The sequence below is a fragment of the Mustela erminea genome, chromosome 2, assembly GCF_009829155.1.
Source record: "Mustela erminea isolate mMusErm1 chromosome 2, mMusErm1.Pri, whole genome shotgun sequence".
NCBI classification, from domain to species: domain Eukaryota; kingdom Metazoa; phylum Chordata; class Mammalia; order Carnivora; family Mustelidae; genus Mustela; species Mustela erminea.
The window spans coordinates 11,343,777-11,368,774 of NC_045615.1; the positions used below are offsets into that span (position 1 = coordinate 11,343,777).

At 34.7% G+C, this 24,998-nt stretch overlaps 1 protein-coding gene and 1 long non-coding RNA gene across 8 annotated transcripts in view; one reads left to right on the forward strand and one right to left on the reverse strand.

Moving 5' to 3' along the window:
* LOC116584231 overlaps positions 1-24,998 on the forward strand; it is a 108,847-nt gene that overhangs the window by 36,642 nt on the left and 47,207 nt on the right. For 2 of the 6 annotated variants that reach the window (XR_004283107.1, XR_004283103.1), the window contains exons 3-4: positions 8,914-8,962; positions 24,858-24,968. The exons of 2 other annotated variants lie outside the window; for them this stretch is intronic. This is a non-coding gene — a long non-coding RNA (uncharacterized LOC116584231). The remainder of the gene's footprint in view (positions 1-8,913; positions 8,963-24,857; positions 24,969-24,998) is intronic. 2 more of the 6 variants (XR_004283106.1, XR_004283104.1) reach the window with 2 other exon arrangements.
* The window catches only part of GLRA3 (glycine receptor alpha 3), a 195,591-nt gene continuing 176,295 nt past the window's right edge, over positions 5,703-24,998 (reverse strand). Inside the window, exons 8-10 of one of the 2 annotated variants that reach the window (XM_032332237.1) lie at positions 23,042-23,185; positions 20,682-20,726; positions 5,703-6,677 (exon numbers count right to left, since the gene is read on the reverse strand). In XM_032332237.1, the coding sequence (XP_032188128.1) occupies positions 6,399-6,677; positions 20,682-20,726; positions 23,042-23,185 (468 nt within the window). In that variant the 3' untranslated portion in view covers positions 5,703-6,398. The remainder of the gene's footprint in view (positions 6,678-20,681; positions 20,727-23,041; positions 23,186-24,998) is intronic. The other variant, XM_032332238.1, reaches the window with a different exon arrangement.

The following is a 24,998-nucleotide window of genomic DNA, read 5'->3' on the forward strand; positions in this document are numbered from 1 at the left end:
GAGGGAAGTTGATAGGAAACACCTCAAAGGTTTATATTTTGATTCTAAGGATGTACATGAGAGCTAAAATGAATTTGAAGAAAGAAAAAATTATTTAAAAATCAGGTTTAAATAGAATATTTTGGAAAAATAGGTTTATGTACATTCACATCAATTGTTCTCAATTGTGGAACTTTGCCAATATTACAGAATTTCATGTCTTACTCCAAACATACTGCATTCAGCACTTAGAACAATGGCAGATTCATATAAAGTGTTTGACAAATATTTGTTTAGTCAGTGATTGGATTATAACCTTCTGTGTTGAAACTCAGCCTGGATATATTTTTAAAGATGCATAAGGGATTCTGATGTACAGCTAGTGATTAGAATCATTATTTTTTAAAACAGTATTCTTTTTTTTCTTTTTTTTTTTTTTTTTGTACCCCAACCTCCCACCCCCCGTCCCTTCAAAACCCTCAGATTGTTTTTCAGAGTCCATAGTCTCTCATGGTTCACCTCCCCTTCCAATTTCCCCCAACTCCCTTCTCCACTCTAAGTCCCCATGTCTTCCATGCTATTTGTTAAAACAGTATTCTATCACCTCTAAAATTTTCCTTTTATGTTGCTTACGAGTGAACCATAAAAAATACTGAGAAAAATACCTGCTAAGACATGAGATCATCTGGCATTACTGGTGATTATTAGTTGTCTTTTAGGAGAATGGTCTGACAAATATTTAGTCATTCTTCAAAGACAGTCTAGGAAGCGTTTTAGAATTGCATTGTTAATAGTTGGTGAGAATTTTGACTCCTATAACTTGTCCATGCGTTGTTGAGCCAAAATAGGACGCTTCCATCCTTAAGAGATGGCCAAATGAGATGACTACAGTGCTCATATTTCCCACCAAGAATGATTTATATTGAAAACATATCACAACATTATTAAGCTTTGTCCGGAAAAGTTGTCTTCCTTTGCATTTCCAGTTTGAAGGAATTTATTCCATTAACAACCTATGAGAGTACGCATGCACGCGCATATGTGAATGCATGTGTGCCTAAGAGATGCGAAGGGGAAGAGATGAGGCAGCATTAACATGGGAAGGGTAGAAGAAAAAGAATGAATAAAAGGATCTTTGCTCTTAGCTCAGGATTTCTCTTTCTATTGGTCTGATTTCTGGGAAGAGCTTCTCTGGAATATTTTCCCTGCCCTTGCTATTTTCAAACCCTTTGTCGTTTTATTTTATGCATAGGCTCTAAGATCTTTGTAAAGGAAAAATAAGCATCATCCTACCTCTTTTTTAAGTAATTAGAATAGCAGCAGCCTCCCTATGGACATTCACTGCTTAATATCAATATGTTTCTGAAGAGAAATGGGGCCGGGAGAAAAGTTTAAGTTTAAAGTTATTTACCTTAATCCAACTCATAGTGTACATTGATTGTTTACTCATCAAGAGCTTATATAGCAATGAGATTATGAGACTGCTCTATTTTACCACTCTTTGTAGTACTCAACAAGAAAATAAAAGCCAATGTATCTGCTGAGGAAGACACCTCTTAGAAAGGAATAAAACTGCAACCGGTATAATGGCTATTTCAGTCAATCAATACAGTACAATACAATCGATACAATCAATATAATACAATCAATACAATATACACTGTATTTTTGAAAATACTGTGTTAAAAGTCACCAGATTGTCTTATAGCCACAAGCAGTAATTCTTGTTTTAGTATCCCTTTGAAATGTCAAAGTGAATGAATTGATACACTTCAAGACCTACAATATATATGTCATGGACTCTGAAGTTAACTGTGTGCTTAAAGACTAGTTGGTGATTACTGAGATGGACATGGTTATTTTACACTGTCACAAACGTCCTTGTGCCCGAAATAGAGAATGCAGTAAGGAATTATGAAGGCATTGTGGAGAACAAGACATGGTTGTCATTATATTCAAAATTTCAGTCTTTTAGAGAATTCTCATCTTCAATTCATACCTTTCCATTGCCCATTATTCAGATAAGTTCAGTTAAAGAAAGGGGTCTTGTCAAAATTACTTGAAAAACTGTACCAGAGAGTCCTTTATTTTTGCTTGAGCAGATACAGTAATTGAGGTACAGTTTAAAGAGATAATAAAATTTGTCACTTTAAAGATTTTACACTTCTTGTGGCTAAATTTTTCTCTGAAATGCAAATGAAACCAACAAGTGATGATGCACATTTATGCTTGTCAGAACCCATTGTGCTGTTTCAGTACCTTTATAATAGCAAGTAACAGTCCAGGATCCAGGCCAAGGCAACAAAATTGTCTGGTTCCCAAACCGAATACCCAAAATAACTAGAAAAGGTGTTTATCATAACTGTGCTTAATAGGTGATTGTAATTCAAAAGACAAAGTTGCTCTTATAAAGATACAAAAAAATATGTATATACATACTCTGAGTCACCAGACAATTCTTGACCAATCTCAGTGAACTAAGATTACTATTAACATATATGCTATTTTCTATTGATTATATTTGTTTTGGCTAGATTGTTAAAATTCAAATCCCTGTGGTAGAAACCATCCTTATTCTTTTAATATGTTTAAACTCATCTCATTATTTTATAGTCTTCGCTTTGTCAGCATCAATGAATACTAATAGACTAAATGTAAGTTTATGTTGTATACATGGAAAGGCTTGCTTTCTTTACCAGTTCACCATCAACTAGGTGAGAAACACAGATGGTATGGGCTGACAAATTTTGAAAGATTTTGCTATTACCTCTGTTACAAAGTATAAGAAATCTGTCTTGGAGTAAGAGACATGACTTCAAAGATTGTTAATGATTGATTATTCTAAGGACTGTGGTACATTTTCAATTTAAGAGTTGCATTTTTAGAGTGCTCTAGTTGTTGTCTGGGACATCTACAAATATCGGTATTGCCAATTTCCTACTTTTTAATGTGAGAGTGTTTTCTACTTTTAATATTGGCAATTCCCATATTCCCTGGAGTTGATTTCATGGATGTGTACTTTATAGATGAAAAGAAAACATAACTACCAATGTAATGTTCAATCCTCTGAAATGACAAGCATGTTGAATTATATCATGCTGAAAATAGACAAGTATATTTTTAAAAAATAAGATGTATAGTATGGAAGACAAACATGTATTTCTCTTAAAATCACAACAACTTCAACTACACAGAACGCTAAAGTAGCTCACAATTTTCTTCTGTTAAACATGTTGGCTTACTTTTTCACATATTCTTGCTAAAATTTCCATGGTTCCATAAGATCCTGGGAATTTGTAAACCTAATATATCCATATTTTAGGGATAAATAGTTTTTAAAGCATTTATAGTTCAGAATTAGGGTAAATGTTATCAGACTATACCTATAGAATAAGAATTAATTGTACAATAAGATAAGTAGTCATAGAATCTTTTAAACACAGCAGCTGGGAATTGACTAGGCTCTGCGAGTGAGTAACTGCCTTGGAGAAACACGTGGTAAGGTTAGAGAAATTTTAAAGATCCTTGGCTTTCTTGCTTCTACAGTTTCATTCTGGAATCTATTTTAAGCAGTAAAGAAAGTTCTATATCCCCACTATAGCTGACCTTCAATTCTAATGTTTGGGGCAGAAAAAAATATGGCATCTAAATGCTAAGATACAAGGTTTTATAAAAATTCATATACTATGGAACCATAAATTTCAATGGTTGAGGTACATAATACTAAGAAAAATTATACTAAACTGCCTGTACAAAAGTTACAAACTTTCTAACATGGCTTCTTCAAAACAATCAGAATATCTGTATTAGAATTTTAACTTGCATGTGGGTAATTAGTGTATAAGAACACATTTGAATTTTCTCACCATTAATAGTTTTCTGTTGGGTTAATTGAAAAATTAGGGTTTGACACAGGGCTTACTAACTACTGCCTTGAGATGCTAACTGCGATATATTTTTCCAGTTTTAAACAATCTGTAAACATTCATTTGAGGGGACACATTTCTTTAAACAGTTTGGATTCAGCCATACAAATAATGTTATTGTTGCCATATGAGTCAGGACCATCAGAGTATTTTCTTAGTATAGTAAGACAATGATAAACATATACACCCAAGCAAAGTATAATACTTTTAAGATAAGAGATTTCTACCATACCAATTCTTCTGCTGACAAGTTGTCTTGTGGCTAGTATTTTTTCCATTTCAAGTTTCAGGGATAAAAGAGACATTTTTTAATATTCTTAGATATTAAACAAGCAGTGTCTGTGAGTTTCTTTTGGGGAATAAGTTCATTATGTTTCTATTTGCTTCTGACAGAATTCACTTAATTGAAACAGTGATGGAGAACTTTTGAAATAAGATGTGTAAAGTACAGAAAAATATATTCAAGTATTTCAGAGACATATTGAGACAATATAGTTTATCCTAACTCTACAATACCCAGTTTATCCCCAGGGAACACAAACAGCATGTCTGGCTCTAATCTGTCTTTAGTACAAGAATATATTCCCATGGTTTTGATTCACACACAGCAAATGAAGAAGACTGTGTTCAACTTTCAGGCACACAGTCCTCAAAGTAAGTAAAGAGTAACAATTTCTTCCAGTTGTGGCATTTGCATTTAATGACAAACATGTTTTGTTTTTGTTGTTGTTGTTGTTTTCCCCTCATAGTGTTTTATTTATAAAGGAGGGCAGTTTGGTCCTTCACTAGCAAAAATTGCTGAGTAAATGTTATTTTTTCATAAGTTATTTTTTAAAACTACTATTGGATAGACTAGAGCTCCATAACATTGAAAAATATTTAACTTTAAATGGCAGTTCTTGCTTTTAGTTTTAGTGTGGTTAAAGTTCAGAAAATAATACCATTTGATTCAAAGACTGGATTATTTTTTCCTCTTGAATCTGAGTTAATTATTTTCTTAATGTTTTAGATCTTTTTCTGTCAATCATTTGGCACCTTGAGTTTCCATGTAGCAAATCTGACCAACAATTAAATATATCTAAAAAGCATTCTAGAACTTTTAAAAAATACAACAGTACTGATAAAAAATAATGCAAAAAATTGCCAAACTGAAAAGAATCAGAGTCAGGTATAATTTCACCAATAACTCTATCATATATTTGTACTTAATTACACTGCGTGAAATGAGTTAATGCCCCATTGCAGTTAAAATAATTCCATGGGGTTGCTGATAAATTTTAAGTAAAAATTTTATTTAAAATTATTCACATCTAGTGCATGGCATATATATTGAAATCATTAATTCAGAAATACAAAACAACCAATCCTTATTTTATATAAATGACTTATCTATATAATTTAAAATTAAAATCTTCCCTCCTTACATTGGGAACTAAGAGTTTGAACCCATATAACTTTGATGGGAAACTGTTCTTGTTAAAAAAATCTTTCATAAATCCATTTTTGTTTTAATTAAATTCATTTTTATCAAAATGTAAATACTACAATCCCATTGAATTTTAAAGTCTCATTCTAAGATAAAATATAAAAATCTTACTGAACTTTGTTCAATTATATCAAAACATTAAACATAATTACATACAGATAATTAAGCAACTGTTAAAAATCCAACAAAACAAGGGTGCTGGCTTGCATTTTGCAGTGTTTGGCAATAATTCCAAATACACTGTTATAACACTTATTTAAAAACAATTCTCTTGTTTTCAGTATTTCCATCTTCATTCATAGAGATCTAAAGTTAAGAAAAGTAGATTTTATATATAATATGATCTCTTAAGCCATCTGTTTTAAATTTGCAAAGAGGGACATTTTGTCTTCTAAACAATCAAATTTAATTTGAATTTTATAATTTGAATTTTTTTGGTAGTACATAAGTTGATCCCATAACATTTATATGTACAATCCTCTGTTACTGAGTTTTCTGCTGAATTAATTGATTACTCTTCTGTTTTGTAGCTACACTATGAGAAAATATTTTAAAGCCTCAAGCTACTGACTTTTAAAATCTTCAACATTTCTGCTTTTTCCAGTTACAAAGTTAATTGTGTAAATTTTACTTTTGTAAGATTTAACGTCATTGCACTGAAAACCAAGAATTTCCAAAGCAGTTTTTACATGTACTATTATGTGATATTATATAACAATACAAACACATTGGCAGTAATACTTCCACTTACATGATATACAGTGAAAGGACAAATAATCTTAAGTTAATATGAAATAAAATCCTCATAATATATATTTTTGTATCCATCAAAAGACTCTTAATCTGCCTTGTGACTTTGCATAGCATATCACAAAAATACCCACCCATATGCCATTTTAATATGATGGTCATCGTTTGTACGCCAACAAACACACACGTATACACACACCTATGGCAAAGAAACTTTCTTTTGAATTGATCGTTTGCACTTGCATTCCCCCAGAGGCTTAATCTTGTTGCTGATGAATATCCTCATGCCTAAGAATTTTATAGATAACCCAGTAGAAAATATTAAAAATCAAAAAGGCTAATGGGAAACAGGCTCGAGAGATGGTGTCAATCTTCTTGGCTCTGTCGATAAAAACCTTCCTCATTTCATCAGGGCTTTTCGGCATTACCTGGACAGGATGGTTTGGACCCTTTGGGGTCACACCATCTTTTGCTTGCAGACAGGGTCCCATTCCATAGGCTGTGAAGCTGAATCGACTTTCCCTTACCTCATCATCCTGTCATAAGAAAAACAAAAGAAAACATTTTAGTCATGGAATAGAACCTGTATTTCAGAATCATAACTAAAACTTTATCATGATAAATGTTACCATTATTGTAACGGAAAGATAACTGAAGCATATAAAGATTGAGTTGCTTTTTTCCCCATTCAGGTTTTATTGATTTATCCTGTTGCATCATTTAAATGTGTCCACTAAGAAATATGAAACTCTTAACTAATGTGTTTATTGGGAAAACTACAAATTCTGGTATTGTCTCCATATTGCTAGAATAATTAAATAGAAAAAGAAAAAGAACCTAGTGGGATATTATGTGTTATATATTCATATACCAGGTTTGCTTTATGTTATGTGTTTAAATGGGTAAATATGCGATGTCAAAGGGCAAAATATCAAATCATTGACTGGATTTTTCTTTTTCATAGAGGTAAACTTTAATGTTTATTTCCTATGATTTTTAGATTACTTCACTGGAAAATACAGTCTAGCTTAAGAACACTGCTTGGTTTTTGTTATCCTCACTTAATGTTACTTCTCTCTTTTACACTAACCCATTTAGAAGACTAAAGATAGTCACATGTTCTAGTTTATATGAGATTACTTTTCAGGTAAATTGAGTTGAAATTATAAATGAAATTTGACAGAAGTTTATCTCATGTTAAGGAAAAGTATTTATTATGCTCCAAAACCTATTATTTAAGTTACTATGTTACCTTTCTTTCTCTTGAAGTTGCAAATTAAATAGTTCTCCATATTTGTGTGTGAAAAGAAAACCAAAATTTAAAAGAAAAATTGTTTCATGAAAATGTGATAAGTGAAGTGTGCTCATGATAGGAAAATATGGTATTTAGGAGTTTATAATTAAAATCATTAATGAGTAATTTACTTTAATGCACTTATTTAGAATGTAACAGTAGATGATTGCCAATTAATTGGATTTTTGCTACTAAAACTGAAAGTTAAAAAGATATTTTATGAAGTTGCTACAGCCCTCTCTTTATTAAAGTAATTTTTAATAGCAATATAGGAGACAAAAGTAATTGCTTCAAACACTTGAAAAATTATTTTGGGTCTATGAAAATAGAGGCTCAATTAACAGTATATTACAAAATATGAACATGAAAAATGGAAATTAAAATGGATTCTAAACATGAGAAGTTGAGGAATGTTGATGTAATAATGTATAAAATGGTTTTTTGGTAATTATGGAGTGAGGCAATTTCACATGACAAAAACATATAATTATTGGAAAATAGTTAAACCATAAGATTTATGAGCAGTTGAATTTTGAGGAAACAAATATGAGATAAAAGCTGATGATCCTAATTACACGTAACTACTGTTGTCATCTTATAAAAATAAGAAATTGATTTTTCAATACTCTTTAGTAAGGATGTTCATTTATACTGACAATTTTTTTTAGCCTCCATGGGAATTTTAAAGCTAAATTATTATTTGCCTTGAATTTCTCTGTCTTAGAAAAAAATGAATATACAAGAAATTAAGCAGTAAGTGCTAAATTAACATCCTCATAGTTTAGGAAATCATGCTGGTGTTTGCATTCCAGAAAAAAGGTATAGTTTGTTTGAATAATTTATATAACTTTGTGTGCACATCAGATGACTGCTGAAGTATAAAACAGCCTCTTAACCTTTGTCAGCCCATGTGTTGAAAAAAAATCCATCTAAAAATAGGGCAAGAGTCATTTTTCAATGAACATTTACAGCGAGGTATTGACATATTCGTTGAACCAGTTAAGAGATAAATTACAAAGATACTAAAGTTTTAGGATTCTAGCTGCTGTGTTTTGTAAAGTAGGGTTCCCTTACTTTCAGTCTCCCCTGGTTTTACTAAGAAACAACTGACACATACCTCTGTATCAGTTTAAGCTGTATAGCATGATGGTTTGATTTACATATACGGTGAAATGATGATCCCAATGGGTTTAGTTAATACCCATCATCTCCTAGAGATACAATAAAAGGAAAAGGGAAAAGTTTCTTCTTGTGGTGAGAACTCTTAGGACCTACTCCCTTTCCTGTAGGTCATACAGAAGCATTAGTTAGCTCATCATGTTGTAGGTAAGATATAGTCCTAGTACTTATTTATCTTGTAACTGGAAGTTTATATCTCTAACCACTACTCCCACTTACTCCCTTTCTAACCATCTATTTGGAAGAACTTATTTTCAGACCTTAGAGAAACCCACCCCATTAGTCATCTTGAAAAAAAGCTATTCATGGATCGTGCGGTTATTTTCAACGGTATCCTTCCACATAACTGTGAGTAGAGGGTTAACGTCAGACCTGGGCTGATGAATGACTGTTGATTCTTTGCACATTTCCTTGAAAACAATAGAGTTAAACTAAATGAGGAACATGGAATTGGGTACATTTACTGCACAGAGGCTGTTGTGTGGGGCCCAAAGGCCTTTGGCCTACGTGACCAGAATGTATACAGGCTTGGTCGGAAATCAAGGCTGTGGCTTCTCTGTGCCCAGGGGATAATACAGGCCTTGACGTTTGCCCGTGGCGTGCATCTCTATACACCTGTGAATGAGGAAAAGAGCAGCTGTGCGCTTGAGCGACTCCCTTGCCACCCAGTGAGATGAAGATGCTCCGTCTGATGGGTTAGCTGCTTCCCATGCTCCCATAGGACCAAGTAAACTTCATAATAGGTTATAAAGCCTGTTGTGTCTGGGGGATTTGATTGGCAACTTTCATCTCGAATTTCAGCAGTAATGACGGAAGTTGAACTGGCTTTCAGATTGTTTCACACTCACTATGGCTCAAAGTTCTGGGAGGGAGTTTGGTGAGAATGAGATCCTGATCCACCCTGGGTTTGAGTTGCCAAAGCCCTGCAGAAAGTGACTGGGATAACCCTTGCTATTGGAATGTGGCTGACACAGAATTCTCCCTTGATGAACTGACAGATGGCTAATTAATGACATAGAACTGAAACAGACCAGGGTGAGGGAACTGAGAGGAAAGTGACTCAAAATGCAAGGAGTTTCTTCTCTTCTATTTCATTGATTATCTGTGAAACTGAAACCACTTGGCAGAAAGAGGAGTTAGAGCAAGGAGAGCAAGCAGCTTCATAGCCTGGGCTCAGGATGAACGTGAAAGTCCATTCAGGACTTGGAAAGACTTGCATTTTATCCTGATAGGACCTCTTGGCAAACCCAGGGAAGCAACACTGGAAACTTGTGAGTATCCAACAGCCCTGTCCAATGGGAATCTAATGGGAGCCACAGACAAAAATCACGTGTATAATTTTCCATTTAAATTTCACATTGGTTAATTTTAATGAGATAAAAGAAAGAGGTGAAATTAATTTTAGTATTGTATTTTCTTTAATTCGGTAGGCCCTAAATGTGATTTAAACATTCCTTTGAAGTAAAAATTAAGGAGATAGTTTACACTCTTTGTTTCATACTAAGTCTTGAAACAGTGTATATTTATTTGTAATACACCTCAGATCAGACTCTACATTTCCAGGACTCGATAGCCACTTGTGGCTTAAATATACCATTTTGGATAAAGCAATAATAACGTAAAGAAGCTGGGTCTCTTTACTGTGAAATAGAAGCCAGTATCTGGGGAATCAATCTGGGCTTTTTGGATCTTTAGGTTACTTGCCACAGGGATGAAAAAACATGAAAAATAATGTTGGCTGTGAATTCTAACTTTTAACTTGCAGCAGCTACTGGCAGTGGAATCAGTGACCCTTTTGACTAAAGCCTGGGGTGGTATAAGGCTGTGCTGAGAACCAGCACCCTGGTTCCCTCAACTCTGGTAGATGCTATGATTAGCGGCTCCACCAGGTATGGGTTCTCCATATTCTCCTTTTGGAAAGGCAGGAGGGTGTATATGACTCATGGGGATGCTTGCTCTGACAGCTGCCATGCTGGTTTCACTGATGGGAAAACTATCTGGGCTATTCAGAAGAAAGATCATGGCCGGAGATAAATCTATTAGCTCTCTTTGGGTGACTTTTAAGACACAGAATGAAAAATGACAGGAGTCCTATGAAAGATTTCCTGGCACATGATTGCCAGCTGGGAGGAAGGAAATCTGTTGCAGTTCAAGCAGCTGCTTCCCTTAAGGAACCCCGTTAAATCTGCTTTCATCTCAGAAGTTAAATCAATGATGCCGATGGGGAATGGAAACAGAAGGCCCTGATATGGGCTGCTGAGGTTCCTTCATCCTTTCAAGCAGTTGAAACAAAGAAGAGTGGCTTTGAAGGTCACGCTCTCCTTGCCCAGTCCCGAGTGGGATAATCAGTGGATGTCATCACCTTTGGCTAAATGCATAATTGGAAAGGCCGCGACATGTGAATGAACAATCTTGCCGTTTCTGGCTTGAACTTAATCTTGGGCTGTTGTTTCTTAGCCCAGCTGTAGTTGGATGGATGTCCTAACATGGGAAGCCCTAAGAACTGTCTCAAACTTCCCCTGTGGGAACCATTAAACAGCACAAGATTCCGGGAAGGTAAACGAAATTCTTAGCTCCGATTAAGAAAATACTGGAAGCAGGGGAGCTAGTCCTTCATTCGTTTTCTCCAGAAGATCTAGGTCGATCTGGCTTATGATAAAGCTAAACGAGGCCTGCACTCTGACTGCTGACCACTTGGGGTCACTAAAAAGTCGCTCAACAGTTTCTACCGTGGTAAATGATAAAAACTGAAGAGTTTCAGGACAAAGGAGGCTGGCATGACTTTTTTTTTTTTAGATTTTATTTTTAAGCTATCTCTACACTCAACGTGTGGCTCAAACTTACAACTCCAACAACTCCAAGATGAAGAAAGAGTTGCATGTTCCACCGACTGAACCTTCCAGGTGCCCCAAGTCTGGTCTGCTTGGGCAGACTTGAACAGGGCTTTCCTTCCCCCCTCCGCCCCCCACCCAGGGCTTTCCTTTCAAGGTCGATATAAAGGAAAAAATCTGATGCTGTGTGTCTTCATGTGGGGTAGACCCAATTAAGGAAACCTGAATTCTCCTGCATATTATCACAGCCTGGTTGGAAACAGTTTGGTCCAGGTCACTTTCAAAAGGAAGTTAGTTAATGATAAATGGTAGCTTCCCTTGCTGAGGAGAAAGTCAAGGGCGGGTTTAGAAACTAGTGACTAGGTAGAGGAGGCTAACCAATCCAACTGAAATTCAGGGTCCAGCCTGTCCCATTTCTGGAAATAATCTGGGTAAACCAACTAGACACAATTAACACACAATAAAGGACAAACTGTTATCTCTTCTGCATCCCACCATGAGAAAACCAGTTGTAGCACTATTTGAAATTTGGCAGATACATTTTTATTTCTATGGGTCTCTTGTATAAAGTGACTAGAAGACAGTCTGAACTAGAAAGGGGAACAGGGGCAAACAGGGGTGAGAGGTCTGAGGCAGGAAATAGCCCAAGTAACCTCTCTGAGACCTGAATATTCATCCCTGCTAGGGGCATCTGTGACTAACACACCTAGATTGGCATTTCTGGAAAAGGCTCAACAGTGGTGCCCTAAGATGGCTGCCAGAATTCAAGACTAGAAAGCTCTCCATGTTGTGAGTAGGTTTAATCTATTTGAATGACAACTACTGACATTCTCCTGTGCTCTGGCAGAAACAGTCCCCAAACCAAAGGAACCTGAAAGGCATCAGCCTATACTTAGGTTTAAAATACCTATCACGCTGGGGCACCTGGGTGGCTTAGTTGGTTGAGCTACTGTCTTCGGCTCGGGTCGTGATGCGGGGTCCTGAGATTGAGTCCTGCATCAGGCGCTCTGCTCAGCAGGAAGCCTTCTTCTCCCTCTGCCTCCCAACCCCACTCCACCACACTGCTCATACTGGTGCTCTCTGTCTCTGTCTCTCTCTAAAGTAAATCAATAAAATCCTTAAAAAATAAAATAAAATAAAATACCCATCATGTTATGATAGGTAATGTCAGAAAGGTATTTCAATGTTAGTGACCTAAAAAAAATGAAAATGATATTATTTAGGAACAAGCTAAGGGGATTTACTCAACCAAAGTAAATCATGGCCTGTTTGACAATGGACCAGAGATGGAATCTCTAGTTGAGCTTCCTGGAGTAAGTGATATGAACCTCATGATTCTCTTCCCACCGAAACAAAACAGGTCACCTGGTTGACCAATGGAAACTTTTATAGAGAAGATCAGGGCTCAAACCATAGCTGAAGTCAAATTGAAAAAAGTGTAGTTGAAGAAAGAAAGGTAAGTCTACAAAATGGGCTGACTTGAGAACCAGCATGTGTGGCAGTATCAGGAGAACTGGTTCTTCCTCTCAGAGTCAAAGACTCCTGACCTTAGCCAGTGGTTTTGCCTCATGCTCAGGCAAATGGGCTGGTCAGGTGGACATTTAAGAACATCCCAGGGTGGCTTATGAAACTCCTTATGAAAATTCCAGGGCAGAATTAAATCAGGTCAGGTAATCCCTGCCTAGTTGCTGTCTCAGAAGGGGACTAGAAAGCCAAAGCAGATGTCTTGGACTGGCCATGGAAGTGGTCGTGGTGGTGTCCAAACCACGCAGCAATGGACAAAACCGTGACAGTCCTCTATTGTGCAATAGAGCCACTGATGTAGTGGGATCTTGACCTGAATATTAATGAAAGAAAATATTGCTTGAACATTGCCTTTGAGCTAAATCTCCTGAGGGTAAGTGCTAACACAGAGCTGGCAGATGGAATAGTAAGGTCTTTGATTATGGTTCCTGGAGGATTCAGTGGATTTTGGCAGAAATAGACAGTGAGTCCATCTTGGTCTTTGTTTACACTGTTAACAAGCCACAGCTGAAAATACTATTAATGGCTTGGAACAAAGTGTTTTTATATCAGTCTGTGCTCCTGAAACAGATCTCATTGGACAAAGGAATATATTTAAGCATGACCAGGGTATAAAATGGCCCAAGAGAGCAACATAAAAAAGACACTTAAATAGAAGTTGGAATGAGCAATTAAAACACTTGTTACTGAAGATAGGGTGACAAGGACGTGAGCCGGCTAGTTCACTGGATGAGTGTGTCAATCATGTAGCTATGAGTGACCATAATGAGGAATGCCTTTAATAAGTTTCTAGTGTCTGATGGTGGAAGTGTGAGGGTTGGGAGCAATGCTGAGACACAATTCTGTCCTTCCCTCCTCACGGGTACTTCTTTTGTGTTTTCTCTCTCTCTAATAGTTCTGATGGAAAATATGAGTATATATTGTATACTTGATATAATGGTTCTAGGACCACGATTGCATTTTCTAGCTAAAGGGATCATTGCTGCTTATGACACATATCTTTTTCTTTTTAAACTAGGAAGATATCCATGCTCTCTGTTTGTGAGGGGACAAAAACATCTGATGTGTTTGAGTCCCATGAAACTTCTCCATTAGAGGAGAAGTTTGCTCTTTCTCCTGCCTTTTGACCATCTATAAAGTTAAGTAAATGACATATGAAATCCAAGCTTATTTCTGTCTTGTAAGCATGGTTGCTTCCTAAAACTGGTAATCAGGGTTATGGTGTGGTAATGAACAAAGCTACTTGATACTTAGACTTTTTTAAATAGAAAAATTGACACACTGGAACAATTTAAACTTAATCATCTTTAGATAGCATGGGTCCCTCATAAAATTTGACAACTTATAAGATTACCATCATTCTACGTGCATGCAATAATGATAGTCTTGGGGAAGGCAATGTTTCTCATACAAGGCTAACACCTGTCTTGGCGTCACTGGGAGGAGTTGCTGAGATCCAGTTTTCTAGATAGGCAATTGTGGAAGTTCAAACTTATTAGCCTTTAGGTTGTCCCACCACCAAGCTCTCTAGGTGACCAGAACACACAGCCAAGTTGTGGAAACAAGCGTTTCTAAGAGGCACAAAATATCTATCTAGTAGTTTTGAATTTTTAGTGATGCAACAATCTTTGGATTCTTCTAATACTGTAATTTAGATTTTAAGTGGCACTTTATGAAAACATAGTCTGGGATGACTTTTGTGTTAGTATTTAACTATTATTTTATTACTTAATAATTTCTGCTTTTAAGGAAAGCTGTTTCTAAGTAGGACTATACACAAGGCAATCTATATGATCTGTGTCTTTATCCATTTTTAAATCAATAGCATCTACGGGTATCCTGGACAATAGGTTTCAGGTAATTATGCGTTACAGTGTGATTTGGTGTATTATTGTTCTCAAAAGCACCTGGAAGATGATTTCAGTAATGTATCATATTTCCAATTAATTGTGGAGTTGAAAAAATAGAAATTTTTGGAATTTCAGTAAAAACACTTTAAATACTTATTCCCTGGTAATGGCAATGACACGAAGATATTGAGGAGAACTTAGGTTCTAAAAATATGAAAATAGGTTTTGTATTTGCAATTATGAAACATATGTGCTAAAAGAAGCAATTTTCAATTATTTCCTATGTCACAAAAACATTAGATGATCCAAATTTGAAATCTGACTCAAGATTGACACTCAAAATGCAAATGTATAATTAAGCATTCATCACCGGTTGCCTAGAGCATGGATCACCTTCATTATTTAACTCTCAAATTCTTGGTTTCTTATCCCAGGGAAAGAGTTTAGCACTATCTAGCAAGGTTTTTTAGGGTGAGGGAAAGAATATAAAATGCTTAATAAAGTACTCAAATTAAGGTTATTGTATTTTTCAATATTTTGTTTATTATAATTGTGTTATTATGCATAATACACAACCTGAAAGGAAACTACAAATAACAACTGGAATCATTGTCCTCTTAGGTATTTTAAATACCAAACTCTCAACAAAGTACTATGTAAAATAGGCCGGCCCAGTTGCTGACTCTGCAAATGGCCTTGCACTTGAGTACTGTTGCACTAAAAATTAACCAAGGGCATAAAACTGAAGAGATAATGTTTCTGCCGTAACCTTCACTGTCATACTGTTATAATAGATGGGTTTTGCTATCTGACTGCTAAGATTCTTTGCAAATCTAGTTTTTGCAATCAAGGAGTCATCAGTGTTTTGAACATGTTCTATGAAACAGCACAAGTATTTTGGATGTGCCCGTGAGATAAGGCACATGGATACATCTTGCTTCTTCAGAAACAGGATATCAGTTCTGTTGGGTCAGCTTGCAATCTGGCCCAAGAGTCCAGATGGCCAGAGAATGAGGGAGAGAACAAGGACCCTCGGACTGCAGAAAAATCATGTGATTTTTTGGTCATTGTGCTGTTAAATCACTGGGCTATAGCAGTTCCCCCCACCCCAAAGGCTACACTTAAAATAATAATTTTAAGAATGGATGAAACATTTCCAATAGATTACTATTAATATTAGATTATTACATTAGAAGGAGCATCAAACTATTTTATAATTAATTTCTTTGTTTTGTAAGACTCAGTCTTAAAATTACCCTGTGTTTATGTATGTTTAACTGTACAGTGATATTCTTTATTCCAATTAGTACTCAAATATTTCTTGGGCATAATTCAGTTTTCTGCAGTCATCTTCAGCTCGAGTTTCTAATAGACTAAAGGCCAAATGAGCAAAGGGTTTAGACAAACATCTAAAACTTTTGTATCCAACACTATGTGTTAGCCAATATTTGATATTCATAAAGGTAAGCACTTTCCAACTCAAAATATAGGCAATGATTAAAAGATTAAATAGAATGAACTAAAAATGAGCAAAAGAACATGGCTGATTAAAAAGGTAAAAGTGAAGAAATGGCTTAATTTATTCACAGATAAAACCTTCCTAATATGCTTTAAGCAAGTTAGAAGTGTAGGCAATGAAAAATGTAAAAATCCATTTAGTTAGTATATAATTCTTTCAATAAGAGGACCCGTTTTCACTAAGCTTGAAAGTGAGAAAAATGTTTCAGTAATTAAGCATCGATACCACACTGGGAAACATTCCATATGCTTTTTCATTTTCTTAGAGGATTAGGCCAAAGACTGACTCATACTAACATGTATATTATAACTAGAAATATTAAAAATAGAAAATCCAAGCATAGACTTTGTCATTCAGTTGAATTGTTTCATTTCCATCACAAAAGATATATATTAACATACATGTGAGATAAGAATTAATTTCCTATCCTCTTCTTAGTCCTCAAAAATGACCAAAGAAAAAAAATCTTATTTTTGGGTGTGGAAATGGTGAAGACATGAAGCTTACTAATGAGTGGTAATAAAACATGGATCCTCTAAGATAGCATGAGTGATGATTTATTGTGTGAACTGCTGTGAGATACAACACCATTAAATACATTATTTTCATCCTAATGTTTCTTCCCTGGTAGGTGCCTTTGTGTGTTCTATATACATTCAAGATGTTCAGTAATTATGCCAGAGGTCTTTCTGTTGAAATCATTTTCTGTAACTTCTAATTGCCAGATAGGAAAGTGACAAAGGAAGGAAAAGTGAATTGCTATTAATTTCCACTTACATGATTTCAATGTGTGGATTTTGAAAAAAAATTACTAAGGAACATAACAATGGCTTATTTTTGCTGAGAAAAATCACCATTGCTTAGAAAATGCTGAGGTAAGATGAACTATGTAAATAAACTAAAAATTCTTTTTCCAAAATAAACACCAGTTGAAAATAAAACATTCAGTTTAATACATTTATATACATTTCTATATTATTTTGAAATTTGGAAAGCTTAAAAAATATAATTATAGATGACGTTAAAGATACTTCATAGCTACAAGTCAACTGTCAATATAAAATTCCTTGAAATCTAATTCCCAGGAGAATTTTGCATTTATTGTTGATGACACATGAATTAGTTATGAATTAGCCAAGTTCATGTTTGGTGTATTGAATTTAGATTCAGAAATGGTCTGGAAGTTGTTAAATGGCAAAATGTAAGCTTAAAAAGATGAACACTTAAAACAATATAAAAATGGAATACATACATTTTAGGAGATTGAGGAGAAATCAGTAAAATACTTTTTAAACACCCATATATCTAGCCCTAGCACAGTATGTTAGATTCATTTAGTGTGAACTCAGAATTATGGACTAACATAAAATAATACATTATAAATAGACAATTTGTGTAAAGGCAGTATGTACACTTTAGTTTAATTTGAGATGAAATTCACTATAATGCATGTAAAATTAGATTAAGTAGAGATTGTATTAGTTTGTTGAATACTATTTTCCTAATCAGATATTTCAAAGGGACATAGCTCTAAGAATTAGGTGTATTTAACACAACCTCCAGATATTTGTTTGCAGGAAATCATTAAATTCTTACAATATCTGCTTTACCTGAGAGGATAAAATTTCAAACCCCTGTAAATCAGAGTCATTGAGATTTACATTAGTAAAAACAATCATTTGTTATCCTTAGAAATTACCCTGAGTTATTTTTGAAGTAAGACAGCATGTAAACACATAGGTCAATAAAATAATGACAAGTTTTGTACAGATAGTCAAAATGCAGTCAGTGATATCTTAATCGTAAAAAGATAGCCATCGTGGCTCGCAGAATCTAAACTTGGTGGTTCTTTCTCAAATCTAGAACTAACGGTCCATCTTTATTTCATCTGAGCATGTACATAATAACGACTACACAATAACAAGCAGGAAGCTAGAGGCGCTAGAATACCGTGGGTCACGTCTTCTCTCCGCAAACCATTGCATCAGTACACCGTGATGCAGGAGAAGCTACGTGAAATGCAATGCAACCCCATATCAGCCATTTCTTTTAAAAAAGAACATAGATTCAGAAACATTTTGGCGCATCTTTATACCCTTGCGGGACTAAAGTGATGATATCACACGTGGGAAGAGCAAACTTCTGACCAAAGTATTTTCATATCATGCATACACCCATACATATACAGCACTGGGGAGAAGCGTCTAGGACATGGTGCAGTGGGTAATCAGCACACAGCAGGCTATGGCAGTGTGGGGTGGGGAACTTTGGATGCAAGAGCAAACTTGTAGTCTTTCACCGAAGACCGCTTATACCTTAATAGGGAAAGGGTCAGATACAAGAGATTCCGTATAATGCTAAGCCAATGCTGAACCAAGTTAAAACTTTCCTAGGAATAGTGTAAGGTCCCCTGCTGTAACAAACTTTTTATATTGAGACTATTTTATTTACTTTGCCTATTGTGCCAACTTAGAGTGCTTGGGGAAACTATGTTAAGTCTGTACTCGTGAAGATAAAGGGCTTGGGACCAACATTTAGCTCATTTAGACTCATTTAGATTATGTCAATTTAAAGATTTACATTGCTCTGTTTCTAAGCAAAATACATATTTTTTTAAAAACGATCAATTTGGTCAGCCCAGAGGGTCATTAGGTTGAGAAAAATAGTTTTCAAAAAGTCAAAATGATCACCCCCAAATTTGCATTATTACAAAATAAATGGAATGCATAAATTTCTAATGAATGTCTTTGCATTACCATACTGTTTCTTTTTAAAAAATAAGTATTGATTGATTGCTGCTGAAGTAAACCTAAGTTTTCATCAGACTTCTTTGTGCATTGTTCTTGTAAAGCAACTTAATTAAATGTATTTTTTATACTAAGGCTCCTATAGGCATTAACTGCTTAGTTACTAGAAATTTAAATATATTTTCTCCCAAAGAAGCTATTTGTGTTATGCAAACACAAAGCAATTAAAATTTGTCAAAATTATAGTTAAGATAATTAAGTAAAAGTAATTGGATCAAGTGAATTTTTTCCCCCAGGGATGAAAAAATAAAGGTGAAGTGGGAAGTGCCTAGCTATGTTGGGAACAAATATACAATATTAGTAGAAAAATAATTGAATGATTACACGTTATAATATAAGAAAACTTAGTAAGTGCTTTAAAATAATACTGGCTCTAGATACATTGTATGAAATTGAGAAACTTTCAATTAGATGAACGTAACATGTTTCTGGTCTGTGCATCTAATGTTATATCCATTCTTTTTTTTTTTTTAATTTTTTATTTTTTATAAACATATATTTTTATCCCCAGGGGTCCATTCTTAACCAAGATGTGCAGCAGAATCATCTGGGGAGGTATGTTTAAATGCACTTTATTTCAGAAATTTAGTTTTTGGGTTTTTTTTTTTAAGATTTTATTTATTTATTTGTCAGAGAGAGTGAGCACAGGCAGACAGAGTGGCAGGCAGAGGCAGAGGGAGAAGCAGACTCCCTGCTGTGCAAGGAGCCAATGTGGGACTGGATCCCAGGATGCTGGGATCATGACCTGAAGGCAGCCGCTTAACCAGCTGAGCTACACAGGTGTCCCTAGGAATTTAGTTTTAATAGACTGGACTGTTTATTATTTCCCAGCCCAAATTCTTGGCTTGAGTATGTTTAAATGCAATCATCGAATGCTATATTATAGTGGTCAATTCCAAAAACTAATCTGCTCTAGCATAGACTACCTTTCTAACTATTCAGCTATTATATTGGACATGTGACCTTGTGATCTCTTTTTAATCAAACATCTCAAAGGATGCTGTTATCAAAAACCAAAATTGCCCCTTTATTATAAAGAATTTCAACTTTTCTTAATATTAAGAAGGGATTCTAGAGATACATAGGTTGGAGAAAGTATTTTATTTTTGCCTTATTTATAGTTCTCTACTTTCTGACAAGAAACGGTGCATTTAGAACTTATTTGTACAAATAAATTTTCATGAATTGTTGGAACTAATTTTGTCAAGACAAATGGCTATTTCTTTCATGTAGACTATTATAAGATTATATGTGTTATTTTTGTTTAATGTATATTTAAAGATCATTTTGACCAATCAAATAACTCAGTTGGTTAGATGAAGGATAATATTTAAATATTTTTACTGAGTGAGGGAAGACAAATGGAGGTTGAAAAAGAGAATATATCCTTAGCTGAAGGGTCATGATGATTGTTTAACTTTAACTGTGCAAGGGGCTGTGTTTCCCCACCAAACACTGCATGGGTGCAGAATACGCTCTCTGCTTTTTTCACTGATGACCACATTCCTCTACTTAGAGTTAAGAAAGTGAATTTACCGTGTCTGAGAAACGGTAAAACTTCTCCAATGCAAAAGCTTCTGTCTGTGGGAAGGTAAAGTGGACCAAGAGGGATTGAGAAACCAGAAAATCAAGTCATATATGAGTAAATATAATTGCACAACTGTTTTTAATTGCATATATCATTTACACATACATATGTATCAAATTAATCAATTTTCACATATGCAAGGTATCCAACCCCCCAAGTATGAAATGAACTAAAAACAAAACACTAAATTTTCTTGCACTAAATCTCCACTACAATATTCACTCCCTGAATATTTCAACTGGTCATTAGAAAATAATAAGATATTACTCTTTTTGCATTTCTATATTTTCCTAGAGAGCCACTCATTAGAAAATTTAATCTTGTCTTTCTGTGAGCAAAAAGTTATGGGCTTCACTATATATCCTGATAATCATACTGGGAGTGAAACTCAAGAGCTACTTTGGTAGGATAATTTTTTTTTTTTTTTAAAGGAGAACCAAAACTGAGCATCTACAGTTACAGTCTATTCTGTTACCCATTGGACACTGTGGCTGTTGAATGTGTGGTGGGTGTGGAATGTGAACTCTCAGTCGCCCTTTGGACATTACATCCCTAATATTTTCCAGCACCTGGTTGATACATTCTACATTGTATAGGAAGGAGGAGAAAGGCAGAGAAATGGAAAAATAAAAGTGAAAAAGTAAACCAAAATGAGAAAGGGAAATAAGTATTACTTTACTTCAGATTAATGACATTAAAAGGAAAAATCATCTGTATCAGTCTTTTAAGGGAAAGGAAAACAGGAACTTCACTGTTGTGATACAGCATTTTTTTGTCCTGTGATAGTGTTTCATTCAGTGCCAAGTGTCATTAGAGGAAAGAGGAGCAAGTAGGCAGTAGGGAGGGAGAAAAAAGGGGAGGAAAGAGAGAGAAAAAGATGGAGAAAAGTATAAGGAAAACTGTAGATAGGGGTGTGGTGGGGAGAAAGAGATAGAGAAAAGTGAACCTCTCTATTAAAATATGTTTCAATATACCAATGATATGCTTTTATTTTCATACCAACTTGATCAAATAAAAGCTCAGACACTATTTTCATCCCACCCATGAGTTACTCAGAGGATCACAGTCCTTGATGTTCCTTCCATGATACTGAGATTTGGGTACTTATCATGATGAGTATGACTGAATTCATTATTACTTTAGAATATGTTTAATGCTCCGTACTGAGAGATCATGGGCTTAGGGCTTTAAAAAATTTTATGAACATGCAAATTGCAGTGAATAATTCAGAAACCACAAGAACACCTCAAAAAAAATTAAATCCTTTTGAAGTCCTTAAAAATGCATCTTATAGGAACCAGAGTATTATTTCTAAGGTTTGAGTATGTTTTGACTTAAATATTCCAATACATCAGATTCTGGCCATAATTTCTCCTACTGCATAAACTTTGATATTTCTCTATTGCATGTGCGTCCATTTGCTTTTAAATGTCAGTTGGCACATTCACATGAAAAGAAGTAAACTCATAGATATGCTGGTCAATAGAAACTCTCCCTTCCAGAGGAAGAAAGGGGGTTGATCGGGCTCATGTGCACATAAAGAAAACACTACAAGTCTTAATAGAGGGGAACAACTCCATTCTGTACATCCAAATTCAATTATGAGATTACTTCTGCAGCTTCCTGTGGTCTCCTAATGATATTCTCAATATAATTTCTTCTGGGTTTCATTTAACAGGTATGACAAGGCAATAATAACACCTACTTGTGTTTCAGTATAAATATCTTATATTCAATATAAATATCTTAATTCAGTATAAATATCTTTAGAGATTCAGTATAAATCAGTATAAATATCTAAAAACATTCAGTACAAATATCTTAAAAACATGAAAGTATGCATGAGCAAGAGACCACATGGTTCTACATGAATGTCATAGCATTAACAAATAGGTGGTATTTTATGGAAACGATGAAGGAATTTGTTTGATAAAAGGAACAACTTAATAGCTATAGCCAGTGACATGTCAAGTAAGACCATCAGGAACACTTTCACGTTGCAAGTAAGAAATGATATATTTTGATAATTGAAGCAAAAAATGGTGTTGTTCCAAGAAGTACATTAGAAAGAGTTTGATAAAGCTCTCATGCCAGTAGATATGCTGTGTAAAGGAGAACTGCATGTCACCATTTTATTCCTGAAGCTATTTTTGACAATTTCAGTTTCGATTGAACAAAACCAAAGAAATATTTGTATCTTTTGGTTCTCAGACTTCACTTCCTCTCTGCACCACTCTATTTCATATAACAAATTTACTTTTCAGTGAAAACTGGTATCCTGCCAAACCCGATGCTTTTAATTGCCTACCTTATTCTTTCTCTTTCGTCGAAATCTCAGAAGTTCTTTGTGTTGTCTTGATACAAAATTTACAGCTGCATATTCCAGAAGTGCTGAAAACACAAAAAGGAGGCATACTGCCATCCAAATGTCAATAGCTTTGACATAAGAAACCTGGCAAAGAGAGAAAGGGTGAGCAAATTGAGTTGTATTGTTGTGTCTTTCAGGAACAAAGCTGAATGTCTGAGCGTTCCATTTATATCAGCTGGAAAAAGAAAGCAATAAGATCAAGACTTTTTTTTTTTTAACTTAATAAGCTTTTTAAAATTTCTTAATAATTAAATTATTTTTGCAAGTTTGTATATTAGTCATATTTACAACCTGTGTATGTTTTGTTAAAAACTGTTGTTCATTGAGGCAGAAGACCAAACCTAAGATAAAGAAAAAATAAGTTGAAGTGTAATTTTACCTTCAGTGTAGTATAGGATAATGCTTGAAAAAGTATGAAGTAACATTGAAATATAGATAATGCCACTTACCTTTTCGTTCCATATTTGCTTCACTAATTTTTTTTAAATTTTGAAATAATTTAAACATTAACAAATGTGTTGCAAGAACAGTAGAAAAATAAAATAAATTAAAATAAAATAAAACCAAAAAAATGCTCCCAAGTTCCCCATTTATTAACATTTGTCCAAATGTTATATTTGTCTCTATCTTTATCATTTATATTTTCCCTTTGAACTATTTGAGTATAATTTGCAGACATGATGGCCTATTACCCTGAAATACCCATGTGTATTTTCTAAAAGAAAATAACAATCTCCTCCTACATAACTCTAGTTCATCCAACAAAATCAGATTGATGTTAAAAAAAATTACCATCTAATCCTAGAAACCCATTCTTATTTGAGCAATTGTCCCAAAAATGTCCTTTGTAGCAGAAAAACATTTTTCCAACCAGTCCAGGATTTAATCGAGAATTGGGTTGCATTTTGGCATCATATCTCCTTAGTCTTCAGTGTGGAATATTTTGGTCAGTCTTTTCTCACCTTTTGGGATCTTGATATTTTGGATCCATGTAGACCTGATATTTTCTGAATGTCTCCCACTTTTGGCTTATCTGATGTTTCCTCATTTTAAATTCAGATTATGGGATTCTAATAGGAACAGTGGTGCCCTGTTCTTCAGAGTGTACCATAACAGAAGGCACTGAACGTTGATCAGTTGGTTAAGGTATTGACTACCACCTTTCTCGACCATAAAGTAACAAATTTCCCTTATGTGGAGATATTTGAAACTACATATTATCTTTTTACTCTTTAAACTTTCATCCTTTAGACACTGATGGCTTTTCTAATTCTAATTTTCTAATTCCATCTACATGTATTAGTTTGCATTCTATAGTAAGGAAAGTTTCTATCTCCCACATTCATTTATTTATATCAGTAGAGATGAATAAATAATGATTTTGTTTGATGGGTTAAAATGCATCAACATCACTATTTTGGTACTCACACTAGAGAGATTGGGTCAGTAGGAGCCCCTAAGAAGTTAGGCCATGTCTTCCTTTGTTAAGTCTTCATCATGATTTGGGTATTTTCTTACTTTTCTGTAATTTTTAGTATCCTTTAGTATTGTATATGAGCATATTACACATGGTGTTACATCATGAAAGTAACACTGGTAAAATCATCACCTTTTGTATTATGAGCATGAGATAATTCATTTTGTTGGGTACCTTAGACACGTCAGTTAGATGTGGGGAGAAAATTCTCTCATTTGCCAGGAAGGAGATTAAGAACGAAAGGTATTTATGTGAAGTATTTTTTTTTTTTTTTTTTAGTTTTTCCTGGGAAATGGACAGTTACCTAGAACTTTCTCTCCCCGCTGATAGAAACAAACGTCCCTTCCCCAAGATGATGTGGATTGAGGAGAGCAGAACTCAAGGCTAGATGTAAGCAAAGATGCACTGGCTACTAACTAT